The sequence below is a fragment of the Nansenia antarctica genome (genome assembly GCF_963989245.1).
Source record: "Nansenia antarctica genome assembly, chromosome: 15".
In the NCBI taxonomy this organism is placed as follows: Eukaryota; Metazoa; Chordata; class Actinopteri; order Argentiniformes; family Microstomatidae; genus Nansenia; species Nansenia antarctica.
This window is the reverse complement of record NC_137685.1, coordinates 6,996,789-7,016,624: the sequence shown is the minus strand read 5'-3', so window position 1 is coordinate 7,016,624 and position 19,836 is coordinate 6,996,789. Positions and strand designations below refer to the sequence as shown.

The 19,836-nt window shown below is 46.0% G+C and overlaps 1 protein-coding gene across 1 annotated transcript in view; it reads left to right on the top strand.

Annotated features, from left to right (window-relative positions):
- Window positions 1-765: 765 nt before the first annotated feature.
- phc2b (polyhomeotic homolog 2b) overlaps window positions 766-19,836 on the top strand; it is a gene marked incomplete at both ends in the record, with an annotated part of 50,158 nt that continues 31,087 nt past the window's right edge. The window contains 2 exons of the mRNA XM_080545800.1: window positions 766-811; window positions 2,330-2,381. Coding sequence (XP_080401926.1) covers window positions 766-811; window positions 2,330-2,381 — 98 coding nt within the window. The remainder of the gene's footprint in view (window positions 812-2,329; window positions 2,382-19,836) is intronic.

Here is a 19,836-nt window from a genome sequence, read left to right as displayed (position 1 = left end):
TTAGGGTTAGAGTTAGAGTTAGGGTTAGAGTTAGAGTTTAGGTTTTAGTTAGGGTCGTTAAGTGCTGTATTATGACAGTGGAGTGTGGATGTGGAGTGGTCTGGTGACTCTCTCTCTGTGAGTCTTTTAGTCTAACTCTAACCTAACCCTAACCCTAATTTAACTCTAACCCTTACCTAACCATAACTCTTACCTAACCTTAACTTACCCTTACCTGACCTAACCCTTACCTTACCCTAACCATTACCTTTCCTAACTGTTTTAAATCTCAACTTGAATGGAGTGACAGCGTAGGCCGTAGGGCCTTGTCAAGCATCCCACCAGCATTTCCTGTAACTGCATAGCCTTCCCTACTGGTAGGGGAGCTGTTCCTGTAGCACAGTAGTGTCCCCTGGTGGTGATGTCCTCTATAAACACTGTACTGCAAAACTTCGATTTTATTTTCCTTCAGACTCATATGTATTCCTCCTAAAAATGACGCCACACACTGGATCACTGCAGACTGATAATACATGATCAATTGACAACCATCCTCAGGCAACAGCCATCATCTATCATCTCCACACTGATAGGGATGTCTCAGTTCTACTGCCCTATGGGCCAGAGAGGAGACCAGGGGAGGCTGGTTGAGGTAGAAATCAGAGGACGGGCTCATTGTGATGCATGGAACGGAATCAGGAACGATATCAAACACGTGTCGGATCACCTCACACCGGCCTTTCAGCCACTCCGCCCACCCTCTCACCCAATCAGCTCCCAGAGAACATGGGCATCCCTGGCTCAGCCTGGTCTGTGGCTGTGGGACCCGGAGGTGAGTGACAGGGGTGGCGGTTGGTCGGTTGCCATGTTGTGTGAGTGATGGCAGCAACGTTTCTCACGATCAGAGGTGTTGTGTTCTCCTGATAGAGTTTATAGTTTGTCACATTCTTAGGACTCATTCCTCCTCCATCATTAACAAGCCCTTTATCATCATCATCACCGCCTTCATCATCATCATCATCATCACCGCCTTCATCATCACCACCTCAACACCATCATCACCATTCAATCAGGTCCATCTCTATCAGGGTAACAACAGCATATCACCAGGCAATGTGTTCCTGCCATCTGCTTGTCTGTAGCGGCCTTGACTCTCCTGGCAGAAAGGAGGACAGCCTGACATGTACTGGCAGGAGAGGAGAGGGGAGATGGCCAAATTCTTCCTTGCCCAGAAGCGTTTATCTTACAGTTGAGCAATGGCCACCTTTTCAAAATGGCCTTCAAAGCGTCCCGGATCAGGTACAATTAAAGAAACCAATTTGAAGCAAATCATTCTACCTTTCCTTACTTTATGAAGACCAAGCAACTCTGAGAAATGTTGATCTAAATGGAAGGCCATACTAACTGATACAAATAAATAATTTCTGGAAGGTCATTATTGATACCAAGAAATACATATTATTTCATCATTGTATTACGCTGGCATGTGGCCGTCATACGAACCGTGACCTTCTTCCGTCAACACAGTGATCTTTGTCTTCTGCTGCGACAGCAGACTTGCAGCATGGGCACTGCCTCCACGTGTTCATATCATGTTAATCTACTCATCCAATAAAACACTATAAATACCTTTTTATTCATCTGGGTGTTGGCCTACAGTACATTAGCCAACACAACAGTGTATGTGTACATCAGGAACATTGATTCAATCTCCACATTCAAAACTCACCTCAAAGCTCACTTGTTTACGCAGGCGTATCCCCGTTGATTTACTGTTCCCGTGCTGCTCTGCTGCTAGCTATGTTTATACTGTGTATTTCTCTGTATTTTGAATTTTGCAACTGTTTTTAAATTTGTTGTACGGCGACCTTGAGTGCCTTATAAAATAAATGTATTATTATTATTATTATTATTATTATTATTATTATGTATCCACTCCAAAACCTAGAAAATAGTTTGGACTGTTATTGCTAGGGATCACAATGACAAAGCTGAAGCCAATACAACAGTGTATGTATCCACTCCAAAACCTAGAAAATAGTTTGGACTGTTATTGCTAGGGATCGCAATGACAAAGCTGAAGATAAGAATCACGTCTTTCAAGACGTTGAAGTCTCGCCATGCCAAGTCACTACGCCTTAGCTGTTGCTAGACTTCATTCTGGTATCACCTCATCATAACAGGAGAACATAAGCGTGAATACATGCTTGTATGATAACAAAACATAAACGCAGCTTACCTCTGTGTCATAAGGCCCCTTATCTCTCACTAAGGCTGTCTTCTCTGTGGTCGCGATCAGGGCCTGCTTGACCCCGTTGACAACTGTCATCCTGAACTCTCTGAACTCCAGGAGACGTTCCAGCCAGCATCGGACACAGCAGAGTGCAGACCAGAGTCCAGAGGTCAACTATGAAAGAAGGGATAAGAGCAAGATGGAAAGAAAAGAGAGCAGAAGCAGCGATGGAAGAAAGAAGTAGCAGGATCCCTGTCATTTCTGACCGCTCCCACAGATAGTTTAGTCATCTACAACACTCCCTCTCTCATTCCCTCCATCACCTGATGCTCTAATGCTATGAAGCCATTAGCTTCCTTCCTCTGGACCGCTGGACTGTCATGAGGTTTCACATCGCCTGTTTTCTCTTTTCTTGGAAAAGGGATGGATGGATGATTCAGCCTCCTAGCCTCCCCAGGCCTCCCCAGCCTCCCCAAGCCTCCCAGGCTCTCAGGCTCTCAGGTTTATAATTGAATTCACAACTGGGCTTCAGATCTGTGGATCTAATGGTCAGCCATGGGCCTCATGAAGTCACAGCTCAGCTCAGCAACAACATGTGGGCGGAATTGAATATTCACTTGAGGTATTAACTTTGTTGAGGTATTAACTTGAGGTTCTGTATGAATCTGAATTCTTTTTATTTCCACGTATATTTGCACCTACAGGAAATTGACTTGGTGTGGTTGGTGCATAGGACATAAAGAAATAAACAAACAATATAATACAAAACAACAGTGTAATAAACATTAAACACCAATATATAAGCAAACATAGTTTAAAAAGACAATAGGCAGTAGAACAATAATTCTGTAGGCTGTAAATGATGGTATGTAAAACTAATATGAATTACATTGTCAGTTGGGTGTGTGAGTGTGATTGTGACTGTGACTGTGTGAGAGAGACAGACTCAATGAGAGGCAGAGATTCGGTCTGGACAGTGAATGTTATCATGCAGATTTTACATTTCAAAACAGATTTTTTTGTGTTTTCGTTTTATTTGTTTTTTTCATGCAGAATGTAACATCCTTTGAGAGTGCTATCTCCCACTGGCTAGTGCTTCCTTTTCCTGTCACCAAGTGGCGGTGTTGTGTTTTCAGAGACTGTGATCTATGGATCTCATTTCCAGGGTTTTAATAAGTTATAAACTGATTCAATATCCTCCGTTGGCGACTCTGAGAGACTCTTAACTCTGGATGATGGAGGAGAGGAGGGATGAGTCCCTCAGTCGGACAGACTTCATAGAACAGAAACACCAAAACACACATCTACACACAACATTTTTACATTTACATTTACATTTTTGGCATTTAGCAGACGCCCTATTCCAAAGCGACGTACAATCAATACATTTGAATACTAAGCATGTGAATCATCAATCCACCAGTCGTAGCAGGAAGAGTAATCCAGCTCAGGCCCGGGGGCCATTGATAGAAGGAAAAACCTTCTTCTATCACCTTCTTCTAAAACCTAGTTGTTGTTGTTGTTTTTTGTTTTGTTTTTTGTTTTACACTGGAGAAACAGAGAAACAGTACAAGGGGGGCAATAGCAGTTCTTAGGGACACAGTAGAGGGGAAAGCGGGTGTCTTTAGGAGACGTAGTGGTGAGGGGCAGAAGATGTCTCAGGAGGAGCAGTTAAGGTGTAACCTGAAGAGATGCAACACACAACAACAACAACAACAACAACAACAACAACAACACTTATTAAACAAGCCAAACACACATGGATGTACTTGTAATTTCAGAGCCTACCACACACTGTAGAGTCTACAGACACTCTCTCCCAGTTTCATGATCAGTGTGTGACTTAACAACCAAGTCTCTTCATGGGTTAGTATTAGTATCAAAAGCCAACAGCATTCCTCTGTATAGTGATACGCTGACAGCTTGCATACTCAGCTCATGGTGTTACTGGAGAGACAAAGGACAAGGGGTGGTGTGTGTGTGTGTGTGGGGTCATAATTAATATTTCATTAAGATATTCATGAATAAATACACGCTCCATTACATGCGACTCGTGCCACGGTGTAAACAGAGTCAGCCTCATCTGCTGTCCGCCAGGCTGTAACGGGTCTACAGGGAATAGCAGGTTACCGAAACGTCCTGCTTGCTCTGGTCCTGGAAGCCAGGTGTCAGGGGGGCTATGAAAGACCGGATCATGAACTCAGCGTCCGAACAGACACAAGTCATATTCTGATATCAATTATTCAGTATTTGCACGCCGATGAATACAGTTCCTGCTCATATTACCGGCTGGGGGCCTCTCTAGGACATTAGCATAGCGGTGCTTATTACATTATTACCATAGAGGGGTTTCTCTCTCTCTGTGTGTGCGGCTTTGAAGAATGGTTCAGAATAAGACAAAAGGACAATGTGTTTCAGATCCAGGCAGAGACGGTCCCTACGGGGCCACGGCAGAACTCCTCAAAGTGAGAGAACATGCCTTTCATTAGAAAAGGGAAAATTGTTTTCATTCCAATCAAATGCTGTGTTGCTGTGCTGAATATGCTTCTAAGCATTTGAACCTCCGATTAATTGCTCAAATTGTAACAATGAACAGTTGCTGCAGGAGATTCATTTATATATTTATATAGCAAATGAGATTCATGATTTTTTTTAATTTATAGGTTAATGAGAATAAGATGGTGGTGGGTGTGTAATCTGATGAGGCGCTCTGAGGATTCAAAGGAGTCTGATGATGCCCCACACACACACACACACACACACACACACACACATACACACACACACACACACACACACACACACCACAGACACACACACACACACACACACACACACACACACACCGAGCTAAACTACCTCCCCTCCTCCTTCACATGGCCTTGATAACAAAACCTCTCAAATTGAATTGCATACAGTAGCTACACACTCCCATTAGCCCATTACACCTTCGACCAATCAGAACTGTCCCTGATCCCAACCCTCGTTTCCATGCTCTAGCTGCCTGCACACACACACACACACACACACACACACGCACGCACACACACACACACACACACACACACACACACACGCACACACACACACACACACGCACACACACACACACACGTCCTCCCCCCGCCCCCCCCGAATATATTTGCATTAATTGTAGTACATCACATCCCCCACCGCTAATAAAGATAATAAGATAATAACGTCCCGCACTGGTCGAACTGTTGTCCCAGCGACTTCCTGCTCATTAACAACAACATTAAATTGATCCATATGTTTCTATTAATTTTATTAATAAAATAAACAAATGTATAAAATAAAAAAATAAAAAATATAAAATAAAATAAAATAATTATTATTATTAATTATAAGTATTCCCACTCCCCTAGAGAGCTTGTGACGCATGCGTACATGGTGTTATTTTGCTCATTATAATTCTGGGGCTACATACCAAACTCATCAACCAATCAGATCCAGGCAAGGGTTAAAATCCTCTCTGTGTTGCCATGGAGACCATGACAGGCTCCGTAGTACCGACTTGACAGGCGCGGCGTGGAACCAGAGACGAGGGGATGGGGGGCGTGGTTAAAGAGCCAGCGCTGTCCGCCCATTGGCTGAACACATTTCACATCTGTCCGCCCATTGGCTGAACACATATTCACATGATCTGTTTTGGAAACGCTAAAATCGCGCAGCTCTGTTCCGAGACGGTCTTGGGATAAAAACGAGACCGAGAGAAATGAAGGAGTGAGCCAGGGCAACCGGAAGGATAACCGGAAGGATAACGGGAGAAAGAGAGAGACCGGACAGACACGTACGCGCGCGGCTGACAGGAAGGTATGACGACAACCGTTTTATTCCGGGTCCCCGAATCGGGGTCGTATGGTCTCGCTCCTCCAATGGTGCTTTTCCAGAGAGACAGTGGATGTATGTATGCACTATGCATTGAGACAGAGAGACAGTGGATGTATGTATGCATTGAGACAGAGAGACAGTGGATGTATGCATTGAGACAGAGAGACAGTGGATGTATGTATGCATGGTCGTGAACTGGATGGTCAACTGTGCTGCTCTCGAGGGTCAAGGACCGTATTGGTTCGGAGCGTGCCATGCATGCTACCGTATCGAGCGCTCGAGACCAGACGACAACAGCATTCCAGTGTCTGACAGATGGATAAGAATGTCACTGTCCCGCGCATGTCACACAGACAGTGACAGCCTATATGCATGAGTGCATTCTAGAACCCAGACAGCCTATGCATGAGTACATTCTAGAACCCAGACATAACAGAGTTCTTCGGGAGGAGGAGGAGGGGGGGCAGGTGGAGGGGGAAGTGGGGGGGGGGTGCCTTTGGAGAGATTTGTGGACTGGATCCCCTGGGGTCGTGACCCTTAGGGTGTTGGGGGGAGGGGGTTATGGTTATTCAGCATGTCTGTCTGTCTGTCTGTCTGGAAGAAGTGCCTTTAGCTCTCTGTGACCTAAATGCAACCAGAATCATTGAAATGGATATAATGAAGACTTCCATAGAACTTTTCAAGTGTGTGTGTGTGTGTGTGTGTGTGTGTGTGTGTGTGTGTGTGTGTGTGTGTGTGTGGTGTGTTTATATCAAGTCTAGTTCAGAGTGTTGGACCTTCAGTCTGTCACCTCCGAATGATGCGTTAAAACAGTAGTTGTAGCTTAGCTAAAACAGTAGTTACAACGGTAGTTATAGCCTAGTTATAACAGTAGTTATAGCCTAGTTCTATTCTAACAGTAGTTATAGCCGAGTTATTACAGTAGGTCTAGCTGAACGCCCCCCCCCCCCCCTCGTACCACCTGACTCTCACTGGACAGGGAGATGATGGTTCAGCACTGAACATGACCAGGCTGTTCTGCATAGACCACCATGACCAGGCTGTTCTCCATAGTGCAGCGGTTCCCAACCTTTTTCAATCAGGCCCCCCTTGGGTAATTGGAAATATTTTCGAGCCCCCCCTAACCCGGTCCCCACCTAGATTGATATAATTAATTGTATAAAGTTGTACAAACATTACATTTTCTCTTCTAATAATAACAAGACACATATATCCAACTATAGTTGTATATTTTATTATGGGTTGAAAAGGAACATAAGTGCTTGGCAAATGATCCTGTGCCACTGAAATATTCAACATATCAACATTAACTAATTTCTACTGCATCACTATTCTTACTCTACACATTCCTATCACAATTACGATCAATGACTTGTGTGTGCTTGCTTTGCCTTGCAAATCTTCTCAAAGCGGGGTTGTTGTTTTGAGACTGCCACTCTCAGTTCATTCTCAATGTTCAACTTCGACCTGTATTTGCTTTTGATAGCAGCAACAGCAGAAAAGCCTATCTCACACATGTACGATGTTGCAAAAGGCAGCAGTATTCCCACAGTTTTTTTTTTTTTATTATTATTATTTTATTTCTGCGCCCCCCCTGCAGTACCCCCGCGCCCCACTAGGGGGGCGCGCCCCACAGTTTGGGAAACGCTGCCATAGTACAACATGACCAGGCTGTTCTCCATAGTGCAACATGACCAGGCTGTTCTCCATAGTGCAACATGACCAGGCTGTTCTCCATAGTGCAACATGACCAGGCTGTTCTCCATAGACCTCCATGACCAGGTTGTCCTGCATAGGGCACCATGACCAGGCTGTCCTGCATAGGGCACCATGACCAGGCTGTTCTGCATAGTGCACCATGACCAGGCTGTTCTCCATAGAGCGCCATGACCAGGCTGTTCTCCATAGAGCTCCATGACCAGACTGTTCATCATGTGTAACACACAGCCGCTGTAGCGAAGGTCTCAGAGATGTCTAGCGGGCCGCCACTCCCAGCACCGCGTGGCCGACCAATAAGCAACGGTTGTTTTGTCAACTAATCAAACAATGATTTAATTATTAAAACATTTGAGCAGCAGAACTGCTGCTGGACCTCATCCTGTCACCTAACCACGGCGGGACGACTACATTCATGTGTGCGTGTGCGTGCGTGCGTGTGTGTGTGTGTGTGTGTGATTCAAGGTCCACCTGTACACTAGCTGTCTGTCTTCACTAGCTGTCTGTCTGTCTGTACACTAGCTGTCTGTCTGTCTGTAAACTAGCTGTCTGCCTTTATATTCGCTGTCTGTCTGTACACTAGCTGTCTGTCTGTACTCTAGCTATCTGTCTACTCTAGCTGTCTATCTGTACACTGTCTGTCTGTCTACACTAGCCGTCTGTCTGTACACTAGCTGTCTGTCTGTCTACACTAGCTGTCTGTCTGTCTACACTAGCTGCTATTCATCTCTTTCCTTAGGCCGAGCTGCAGGTTTCTAGTGGACCAGTGTAGGACAGAGATGACCTGAGGTGGCCTCTCCACATGACATATCACCAACATGCTGTATCGCTGCTCTGTGATTGGATAATCATATTGTGCTACTGTGGGGCCTACACTAACATCTAAATGGTAAATGGTAAATGGACTGCACTTATATAGCGCCTTTTTTGCTGCTCCAACGCTGCTCCAAAGCGCTTTACAACGGCCTCTCATTCACCCATTCACACACCCATTCCCACACCAATGGCGGCATCTGACCTAATGCTTCCTATACAAGTTAATACAGGGATGAGAAAAACACACACACACACACACACACACACACACACAGTTAACCCATTTAAGCATGTATAGTCCTTATCTCTCATAACCAATTGTATTACACCAGTAACAATTAACCTACTAATTGTTTTATTTTGGAAACCTTCAAATAATCTTGACACAGTTATGAATAATTTAATGAAAGTGTTTTTTCAACAAAGTAGTGCAACCTTGACTTAGCCTAATTTATGTTTTACACAATTTACAAAAATACGTCACATTATGTAGGCTATTCTAATTAGTTTTAAATTACTAACTACTAATACTGCTATACTACTACTGCTATTATTACCACTACTATACTACTACTACTACTACTATTACTATTACATTTTCACATTTACATATTTGGCATTTAGCAGACGCCTTATTCCAAAGCGACTTACAATCAATACATTTGACTAAGCAAGTGAATCATCAATCCACCAGTCGTATCAGGAAGAGTAATCTAGCTCAGGCCAGGGGCCATTGGCAGTCAGTGATAGAAGGAAAACGTCAGTCATAGGGGACACAGTAAAGGGGAAAAGCGGGTGTCTCAGGAGACGCAGTGCTGGGGGGTAGTGGATGTCTCAGGAGTAGCAGTTAAGGTGTAACCTGAAGAGATGGGTCTTCAGTCTCCGACGGAAGATGGGTAGTGACTCTGCAATTCTGACAGCCGTGGGAAGCTCATTCCACCAGAGGGGAGCCAGTGTAGTGAAGAGACGTGATCGGGCAGTAGGGATGCTCCGATTTATCGGCCATCGATTTAAATCGGCCGATTTCACTCCAAATGACTCGATCGGTGATCGGCAAAAATGGCCGATCGCAAAAACCGATCTTTTTTTTTTTTTTTTTTTTTCCCTGGGGAAGACAGATAACTGAACAGAAAACATAGGAGGACGTAACAGTATGTAAACCATGAAGGCCACGTTTATGATGTCTTTTATACAGCCATATCGACTGACTTGGGCTTCAGGCCCTAACTGGGTGATAGGCCAGACCTTTACTATGCCATAAAAATGGGTCTGCGTTTGCTTGGTGCCTAATGGAAAACTTCAAAACTTTTGTCTAAAAAGCAAAAAATATGTAGGCTATCCAGTCAGTAGGCCTACAGTTATGTATTTTTTTTAAAATCGGTATCGGTATCGGTTGATCTTGAGGAAACAAATTCGGTGATCGGTATCGGCCCCAAAAATCCAGATCGGAGCATCCCTATCGGGCAGTGCGACTGCCATGTAGGTGTAGAGGTGGTGGGGCCAGTCGGCCAGCAGAGGTGGAGGAGCGGAGGGAACGGGCTGAAGTTTGGGGGGTGACCATTGCCTGCAAGTAGGCAGGGGCTGTCCCCTTAGCTGCCTGGTAGGCAAGCACCAGGGTCTTGAATCTGATGCGAGCTGCTATCAGGAGCCAGTGCAGGGTGCGAAGGAGAGGGGTGACATGAGAACATTTGGGGACGTTGAACGCCAGACAGGCAGCAGCTTTCTGGATGAGCTGCAGAGGTCTGATGGCGGTGGCGGGGAGCCCGGCCAGGAGTACGTTGCAGTAATCAAGGCGGGAGCTGACCAGTGCCTGGGTCAAGAGTTGCGCTGCTTCTCTGGTGAGGAATGGTCGTATCCTTCTGATGTTGTAAAGGAAGAATCTGCAGGAACGTGCTGTTGCTGCAATGTTCTCTGCACAGGATTGTCGGTTGTCCAGGATCACTCCAAGGTTCTTGGCTGTCAGGGAGGGGGTTACAGTAGAGTTCTCCACTGTGATGGAGAAGTCTTGGAGAGGGCAGGCTTTCCCAGGGATGAAGAGTAGCTCAGTATTACTATTACTACTACTACTACTACTACTACTACTACTACTACTACTACTACTACTACTACTACTACTACTACTACTACTACTACTACTACTACTACTACTACTACTACTACTACTACTACGCCTACTACTACTACTACTACTACTACTGCTACTACTGCTACTACTACTACTACTACTACTACTACTACTACTACTACTACTACTACTACTACTACTACTACTACTACTACTACTACTACTACTACTAGGCTACTACACATTTCTCCTTTTTGTAGTTCAGTTCCGTTCCTCTCTGAAGGCAGTGGAATAAAGACCCGTAGTGTGGCTGCAGCAGGCTGCTAATCTCAGGCTTCAGGAGTGTTTCATGGAGGTATTTATAGAGCAGAGTCAGAGCAGTGTTCCAGATGAGGCGACGTATCAGGGTTTTATTAGGTTATAGGGTGACCAAATGTCCCCGTTTTCTGGGGACAGCCCACATTTTTGGTGGCCTGTCCCCAGGCTGAAGCTAACCCTGGAAATGTCCCTGTTTTTTATTGTGTGTTAAAGTAATTTAGAAAGAAGAAAGGCCGGGCAGCAGAGCCTACCGGTTGATGTCTCAATCGCTTGTTTTGGCCAACAGAGCAGCTTCATATCTCCCTTCTCCTTCTACTTGCTTGTGCCAGTTTTGGAGAAAACAAACAGAAGCAGGCAGATGTCAGGTGAATTCACAACATCACCACAAATGGCTTTTCAAGCCAGGTTAGCTTAGCTACTGTCGTGGTAACCTTCACATGTAAACATGCAGTGGACGGACTATTTTGAAAATATTATTATATTCAACTGAATGCACAATTAATTCTGAGAATATTTATGCGTAGATTACCATTTTGGTTTGGCATTATAATAAGTGGTGTGAAAATATATTTAGAATGTTTCATGGATAGCATTAGCATAATGTTTTGTGTTAGACAGTGGAGAGCAAGGAGAGGAGGAAGACAGGATAGGAAAAAGAGTGAAGGAGATAGAGGAGGAAAGGTAAATGATATGATTACCTGCACCATATTGTTTATTACAGTACTACAGTTACCATGGTCACAGTTACCATGGTCAAAATACATGAAACCCGGAATTATCACCCTTTTTTATTTCATAGATAATAACATTGGATATTTTAATTATATATTCACAGCAGAACTGGAAATCTCCCCGCTTTTAATTTCAGAAATATGGTCACCTTAACCTCACAGCGTAGTGCTGAGCTTAGCCAGCTGGGGGTGGGCCAAACGCTGCGGGGATGCCACTACAAAACTACACACACACACCTGCCTCACTTACACACACACACACACACACACACACACACACACACACACACACACACACACACACACACACACACACATACACACACACACACACACACACACAAACACACACACACACACACACACACACACACACACACACACACACAGATGGCAGGGGACCATGGTCTCTTTGTCCACATCTACTCAGGTGTGTAAGAACCGTCCATCAGTGTCAGATGTGTTCATTACCTCTCGGCCCAGATGGACCGGGCCACTGACTGTTACACGCTGTCTGGTTCAGAGTAGGTAGAACACCAGGGGAGGCTGGTGGAGGTAGAACACCTGGGGAGGCTGGGGGAGGTAGAACACCAGGGGAGGCTGGGGGAGGTAGAACACCAGGGGAGGCTGGTGGAAGTAGAACACCAGGGGAGGCTGGTGGAGGTAGAACACCAGGGGAGGCTGGGGGAGGTAGAACACCAGGGGAGGCTGGGGGAGGTAGAACACCAGGGGAGGCTGGGGGAGGTAGAACACCAGAGGAGGCTGGTGGAGGTAGAAATCGGAGGAATGGTATTACACACGTGTCAGGAACAGTCTGGCTGAGCTGAACAGTCAGCCTGTAAACCAGCTGGACAGCCAGGCTGTTCTCCAGCATGTGTCAGTGTGTTTCAGGGGCATGGCACATTGGCACAGACGCTTTGGAAACTATTCTAAACTGATGTGATGATTAACTCCTTTCCACATATGACTGAGTTAGCTGCAGTGGAACACAGTTCCCCTCCTTCCTCACATCACGTGGTAGAGAGGAGCTGGCAGCGTCAGAGGAGGGAGGGACCCCTGCTATGCCAACATTCTATTATCTATCTAATCATAATAATAATCCATATCTATCTAATAATAATAATCCATATCTATCTAATCATAATCCATATCCATCTAATAATAATAATAATAATAATCCATATCTATCTAATAATAAAGATCAAAGGGATTGTCAGTCAAATGCCTCTACTGCCACTGAGGTATTGGCTGCTGCTGTGCTGTGTTATTCCTATCCATGTTCAACTTAAATCTCGGGTCCATCACTGTGGCCTCCTCCAGGAAGGTCTTGACGTCATCATCCTTCATTTAAAAAAGGAAGACACGTTCATGTTCAACAATCCAGGATGAAATGTGACTGAATGTGAACTTCTTTTAGTGTCTGTGATATATCTGCCATATTCATGGTGAAATTAATACATGTCAGTCACAGTACCTGGTAACGTGTGGAAAGATCAGTCCAAGTCCTCACCTTTGATGTTCTTCCCAAATGCAGTGTCCTCCACCTGTGCTGAGTAACGGCCCTCAACCTTCTGTAGGATGGGAAGAATCTGATCACAGGTTGGACTTGTGTCACTTGAGACACAGAGGGTGGATGTGTACAGCACACGCATTAGCTGCACAAACTCCTCTGCCTTCCTGAAGTCATCAGTGTCCAATTTGTCCACCAGCCTGTAATAGTAAATACTTATATTTCTTAACACAAATTAACACAGTCCTTCCATAATAATAATAATAATAATAATAATAATAACTTTATTTGTATAGCGCTTTTCCTGCAAACGTTGCAGCTCAAAGTGCTTTAATCATTATATAATCTTAATTTAATTATTTAGTCATTTAAAGGCAATATTAAAAAGATGTGTTTTTAGTCTTGACTTGAACATATTTGCTGAGGTTGCATCCCTAATGTAAACTGGCAGTGCATTCCACAATCTGGGTGCATAAAATGAGAATGCAGCCTCACCAAATCTCTTCTGTTGTACATGTGGTACACAGAGAAAACCAGCGTCAGAAGACCTGAGAGCTCTATTGGGCTGATATGCTAGCAAAAGGTCTTTCAAATACTCTGGTGCTATGCCAGTGAGAGCTTTATAAACAAAGGATATGGGATAAGTTTACTAATCCACCAAGTTTTAAATAAGCCATATTGAAATAGTCACATAACCCACCCCTTACTCCTTCTCACTCAGCTTCCTTAGCCATGGGTCCATGACTGCAGCCCGAAGGGCGGGGAACTGCTTGAAGAATCTCTCCACCATCGAATAGAGGGAATTCCACCGTATTTTCACATCTAGAATGAGTGTGTTCCGGGGCAGGTCTCTTAAAACGCACATCTGTATGCAATATATGCAATACAAAGCTGGCGGGGTGATTTCCTATAATATAACCAGAGAATGTTAAAGTCTTAAAGTGATAAGCACCGAAAAATGTCAGAGCCTTTTCTACAGTAACTGTTGTATGTATACGGTAGTCATAGCAGAAAGCCCATAATTAACAAATTATGCTAATAAGTTAAAAGAACATTAGGCAGTACATTAGGCAGCACAAGGGCAGTATTTTGCTTCTTGCCTATAACCATTTCACTTTTCGAAAACCGCTCATTAAGGATGGATGACAGCAGAGACTGAACCCAGAACAATTTATAATGAAGTGAAATTAAACATTAGCTATGGCCATTATCGAAAGCAAACTCAACGTACAAAGATACGGCTGGCAGTAGCAGCTCCGCACAGGGACGCGGGAAGGGGGGTGCTGAGGGTGCTGCAGCACCCCCTAGCGGCAGGCAGAAGGAGCTCCTCCTGCCTGAATTAAAAAAATAAAAATATTATTCAAACAATAAGTTAAAACAATATAATAACTATTGTTGCTTTTGGGAATAAAAATAAATGTGTTTTTTGTAATAAATGTAAAAATGTGTTAGTTTTAATGTTAGTGATCACATGGTCATATCTTGCTAGGGAATCTCTGAGTTCTTTAGCAAAAATGCTAAATCAGCCAGAACAATTGAAGTGGAGTTGGAAGAAGATGCTGATGCAGTTGCTTGCTTCGCTTAACAACACTCCCATTAATGCTCTACTGTCGGACGTTGTTGTGAAAGAGCAACAGACGGCCAGAAACGTATTAGAACTGATATTCAGATCCATCCGATTCTTCGGCAGCGAAGGGCTTCCATTAAGAGGCAATAACAATCGACATGGAGTGCTGTCTGTAATAATGGTCAACATCATGTTTGTGGACATTGTGGGACACTGTGAGCTGAGTGGAAATTACTGTAAATTCCAACACATTGTTGGTAAAATATTTAACGTTACGTCGTTGTAGTGTGTGGGTGCGTGCGTGCTTAACTATTATTGCCCGTGCATTGGGGCCCGTCGTTATGCCACTGTGTGCGTGTGAGCGAACGAGCAATCAGCGAGAGGGAGGGAGGGAGGGAGAGAAATCGTTATAATTTTTTCCCTGGCAATTTTTTTCCCTGTAGCGTATATAGACAGCACCTCAGCACCCCCAGTCAAAATACCTTCCCGCGTGCCTGAAACGTTGTCTGTATGGACACCGCAAACGTGACAGCCGCAACAGCTCCGCCACGCACACGCGCTGCTGAGGTAGAGGTCGGCGCTGTGGCCCAATTCCCATCCCTGACCCTCTCTTGCCTCTGCCTCCCAGACTCATATACAGGTAGATGCTAATGAGATGATTAGAATGTTAAAACACTCCCATCTGCCTGACCCTGATCAATACCTGCTGCTACTGATCAACTGCCGGTTCTATGGTGTCAATGATGCTAATGGTGGTGGTTCTATGGTGTTTATGGTGGTGATTCTATGGTGTTTATGGTGGTGATTCTATGGTGTTTATAATAATAATGATGATAATAATAATAATAATAATAATAATAACAAATAACTTTTATTTGTATAGCACTTTTCCTGCAAATGTTGCAGCTCAAAGTGCTTTAATCATTATATAATCATAATTTAATTATTTAGTCATTTAAAGGCAATATTAAATAGATGGGTTTTTAGTCTTGACTTGAACATAATTATGTCCTGAGGTTGCATCCCTAATGGAAACTGGCAGTGCATTCCACAATCTGGGTGCATAAAATGAGCCTCACCAAATCTCTTCTTTTGTATGTGGTACACAGAGAAAACCAGCGTCAGAAGACCTGAGAGCTCTATTGGGCTGATATGCAAGCAAAATGTATTTCAGATATTCTGGTGCTGTGCCAGTGAGAGCTTTTTAAACAAGCAGAAGGATCTTGAAATATATTCTGAACTTAACAGGAAGCCAGTGTAGAGTCTCTAAAATATAAAATAGGAGTTATATGAGCTCTTCTTCTTATGGTGATGGTTCTATGGTGTTTATGGTGATGGTTCTATGGTGTTAATGGTGATGGTTCTATGGTGTTTATGGTGTTAATGGTGATGGTTCTATGGTGTTTATGGTGTTAATGGTGATGGTTCTATGGTGTTTATGGTGTTAATGGTGATGGTTCTATGGTGTTTATGGTGCTAATGGTGATGGTTCTATGGTGTTTATGGTGTTAATGGTGATGGTTCTATGGTGTTTATGGTGATGGTTCTATGGTGTTAATGGTGATGGTTCTATGGTGTTTATGGTGCTAATGGTGATGGTTCTATGGTGTTTATGGTGCTAGTGGTGATGGTTCTATGGTGTTTATGGTGCTAGTGGTGATGGTTCTATGGTGTTTATGGTAATGGTTCTATGGTGTTTATGGTGCTAGTGGTGATGGTTCTATGATGTTTATGGTGTTTATGGTGGTGGTTCTATGGTGTTTATGGTGATGGTTCTATGGTGTTTATGGTGCTAATGGTGATGGTTCTATGGTGTTTATGGTAATGGTTCTATGGTGTTTATGGTGTTTATGGTGTTTATGGTAATGGTTCTATGGTGTTTATGGTGTTTATGGTGCTAATGGTGATGGTTCTATGGTGTTTATGGTGATGGTTCTATGGTGTTTATGGTGCTAATGGTAATGGTTCTATGATGTTTATGGTGTTTATGGTGTTTATGGTGGTGGTTCTATGGTGTTTATGGTGATGGTTCTATGGTGTTTATGGTGGTGGTTCTATGGTGTTTATGAATGAATGAATGAATGAATGAATGGTCTTTATTGTCATTGATATAGTACAGGTACCATACAACGAAATTTGGCATTTATGGTGATGGTTTTATCTCTGGAGGGGGAGGGGAGGGAGGGAGGGAGGGGGAGGGGAGATGGTAAAATGGTAAAATCATTACCACCATCTTCATTATGGAGGCATCCTGCCGTCCAATCGGCTCGTAGCGATGCAGGGGGATTCCATAGGCACCCCGTTGGCTGTCGCTAGGTTACCAGATAATCAGGAGGAGGGCAGGGCCTGGCTGGTGTGTGTTGGTGTCGGGACGACAGGATACACCACCACTCTCTCTCTCTCTCGCTCTCACACACACACACGCACACACACACACACACGCACACACACACACATATACATACACAGGCAGGCAGGCAGACAAAGAGGAGCGGCGTCCTGCAGGACCAGCATCCCGGGGGATGGGGCATCTCACACCCCGCTGGGGGGGGCGCAGGAGGTAGGAGCAGCAGGGGGCTTTGTCTCCTCCTCATCCCCCTCTCTCTCATCATCCCTGTCTCTCCTCCTCATCCCTGTCTCTCTCTCATCCCCCCTGACTCTCTCTCCTCCTCATCCCCCACTCTCCTCCTCATCCCTGTCTCTCCTCCTCATCCCTGTCTCTCTCTCATCCCCCCTGACTCTCTCTCCTCCTCATCACCATCTCTCTCTCTCATCCCCCTCTCTCTCTCTCCTCCTCATCCCTCTCTCTCTCTCATCCCCCTCTCTCTCCTCCTCATCCCTCTCTCTCTCATCCCTCTCTCTCTCTCCTCCTCATCCCTCTGTCTCTCTCTCTCATCCCCCCCTCTCTTTCCTCCTCATCTCTCTCTCTCTCATCCCCCTCTCTCTCTTTCCTCCTCCTCATCACCCTCTCTCTCTCTCTCATCCCCAATCTCTCTCTCTCTCCTCCTCATCATCCCTCTCTTTCTATTCCTCTTCTCCGGGAGCGCTTGGTGCTTCTCACAAAGACGTTAATGGACTTGATGCTCTTTAACTATTGATGTCAGCGTGTCTGTGGCTGATGTGTTTTTATGTGTGTGGCTGATGTGGTGTGTGTGTGTGTGTGTGTGTGTGTGTGCGTGCTGTGGTTTGTTTTTGTGGTGTAAGTGTGTGGCTGATGTGTTATGGTGTGTGTTTGTGTGTGTGTGTGTGTGTGTGTGTGTTGTGTGTGCGATGTGGTTTGTTTTTGTGGTGTAAGTGTGTGGCTGATGTGTTATGGTGTGTGTGTGTGTGTGTGTGTGTGTGTGATGTGGTTTGTGTTTGTGGTGTAAGTGTGTGGCTGATGTGTTATGGTGTGTGTGTGTGTGTGTGTGTGTGTGTGTGTGTGTGTGTGTGTGTGTGTGTGCGCGATGTGGTTTGTGTTTGTGGTGTAAGTGTGTGGCTGATGTGTTATGGTGTGTGTGTGTGTGTGTGTGTGTGTGTGTGTGTGTCGGTGAGGGGGGGGGGGGGGGTGGTTCTGTGTCATCTGTCATCCTCCAGACGATGCTAATCCTCACATTAGCCACACAGTTGTTGTGTTTGTCTCTGGGTGTCTGTGTGTCGGCTAGGTTGCAGTGTGGGGGACGGTGTTGGGGGATGATGGGGGGTAGTGGGGATGTTGGGGGGTAGTGGGGATGATGGGAGGTGGTGGGGATGATGGGAGGTGGTGGGGACGGGTGATGGGGATGATGGGGGGGGGGGTGGGGATGATGGGGGGGGGGGGGGATGGTGGGGATGATGGGGGGTGGTGGGGATGTTGGGAGGTGGTGGGGATGATGGGGGGGTGGTGGGGATGATGGGGGGTGGTGGGGATGATGGGGGGTGGTGGGGATGATGGGGGGTGGGAGGGGATGATGGGGGGTGGGGGGGATGATGGGGGGGTGGTGGGGATGATGGGGGGTGGTGGGGATGATGGGGGGGGTGGTGGGGATGATGGGGGGTGGTGGGGATGATGGGAGGTGGTGGGGATGATGGGGGTGGTGGGGATGATGGGAGGTGGTGGGGATGATGGGGGGTGGTGGGGATGATGGGAGGTGGTGGGGATGATGGGGGTGGTGGGGATGATGGGAGGTGGTGGGGATGATGGGGGGGTGGGGATGATGGGGGGGTGGGGATGATGGCGGGTGGTGGGGACGATGGGGGGGTGGTGGGGATGATGGGGGGTGGTGGGGATGATGGGGGGTGGTGGGGATGATGGGGGGTGGTGGGGATGATGGCGGGTGGCGGGGATGATGGAGGGTGGTGGGGATGATGGGGGTGGTGGGGATGGTGGGGGGTGGTAGGGATGATGGGGGTGGTGGGGATGATGGGTGGGGATGATGGGGGGTGGTGGGGATGATGGGGGTGGTGGGGATGATGGGTGGGGATGATGGGGGGTGGTGGGGATGATGGGGGGTGGGGATGATGGGGGGTGGTGGGGATGATGGGAGGTGGTGGGGATGATGGGGGGTGGTGGGGATGATGGGGGGTGGCGGGGATGATGGAGGGTGGTGGGGATGATGGGGGTGGTGGGGATGGTGGGGGGTGGTAGGGATGATGGGGGCTGGTGTCGATGTTGTTGGTGGGGATGATGGAGGGGGGTGGGGATGTTGTGGAGGGTGCTGTAAAACCACCTCTGAGTCAAGATATTTGAACACCCTCATCAGTCCTCATCTCAGCAGGTCAGAGTAGAGCAGGTCAGAGTAGAGCAGGTCAGAGTAGAGGAGGTCATAGTAGAGCAGGTTAGAGTAGAGCAGGTCAGAGTAGAGCAGGTCAGAGTAGAGCAGGTCAGAGTAGAGCAGGTCAGAGTAGAGCAGGTCAGAGTAGAGCAGGTCAGAGTAGAGCAGGTCAGAGTAGAGCAGGTCAGAGTAGAGCAGGTCAGAGTAGAGCAGGTCAGAGTAGAGCAGGTCAGAGTAGAGCAGGTCAGAGTAGAGCAGGTCAGAGTAGAGCAGGTCAGAGTAGAGCAGGTCAGAGTAGAGCAGGTCAGAGTAGAGC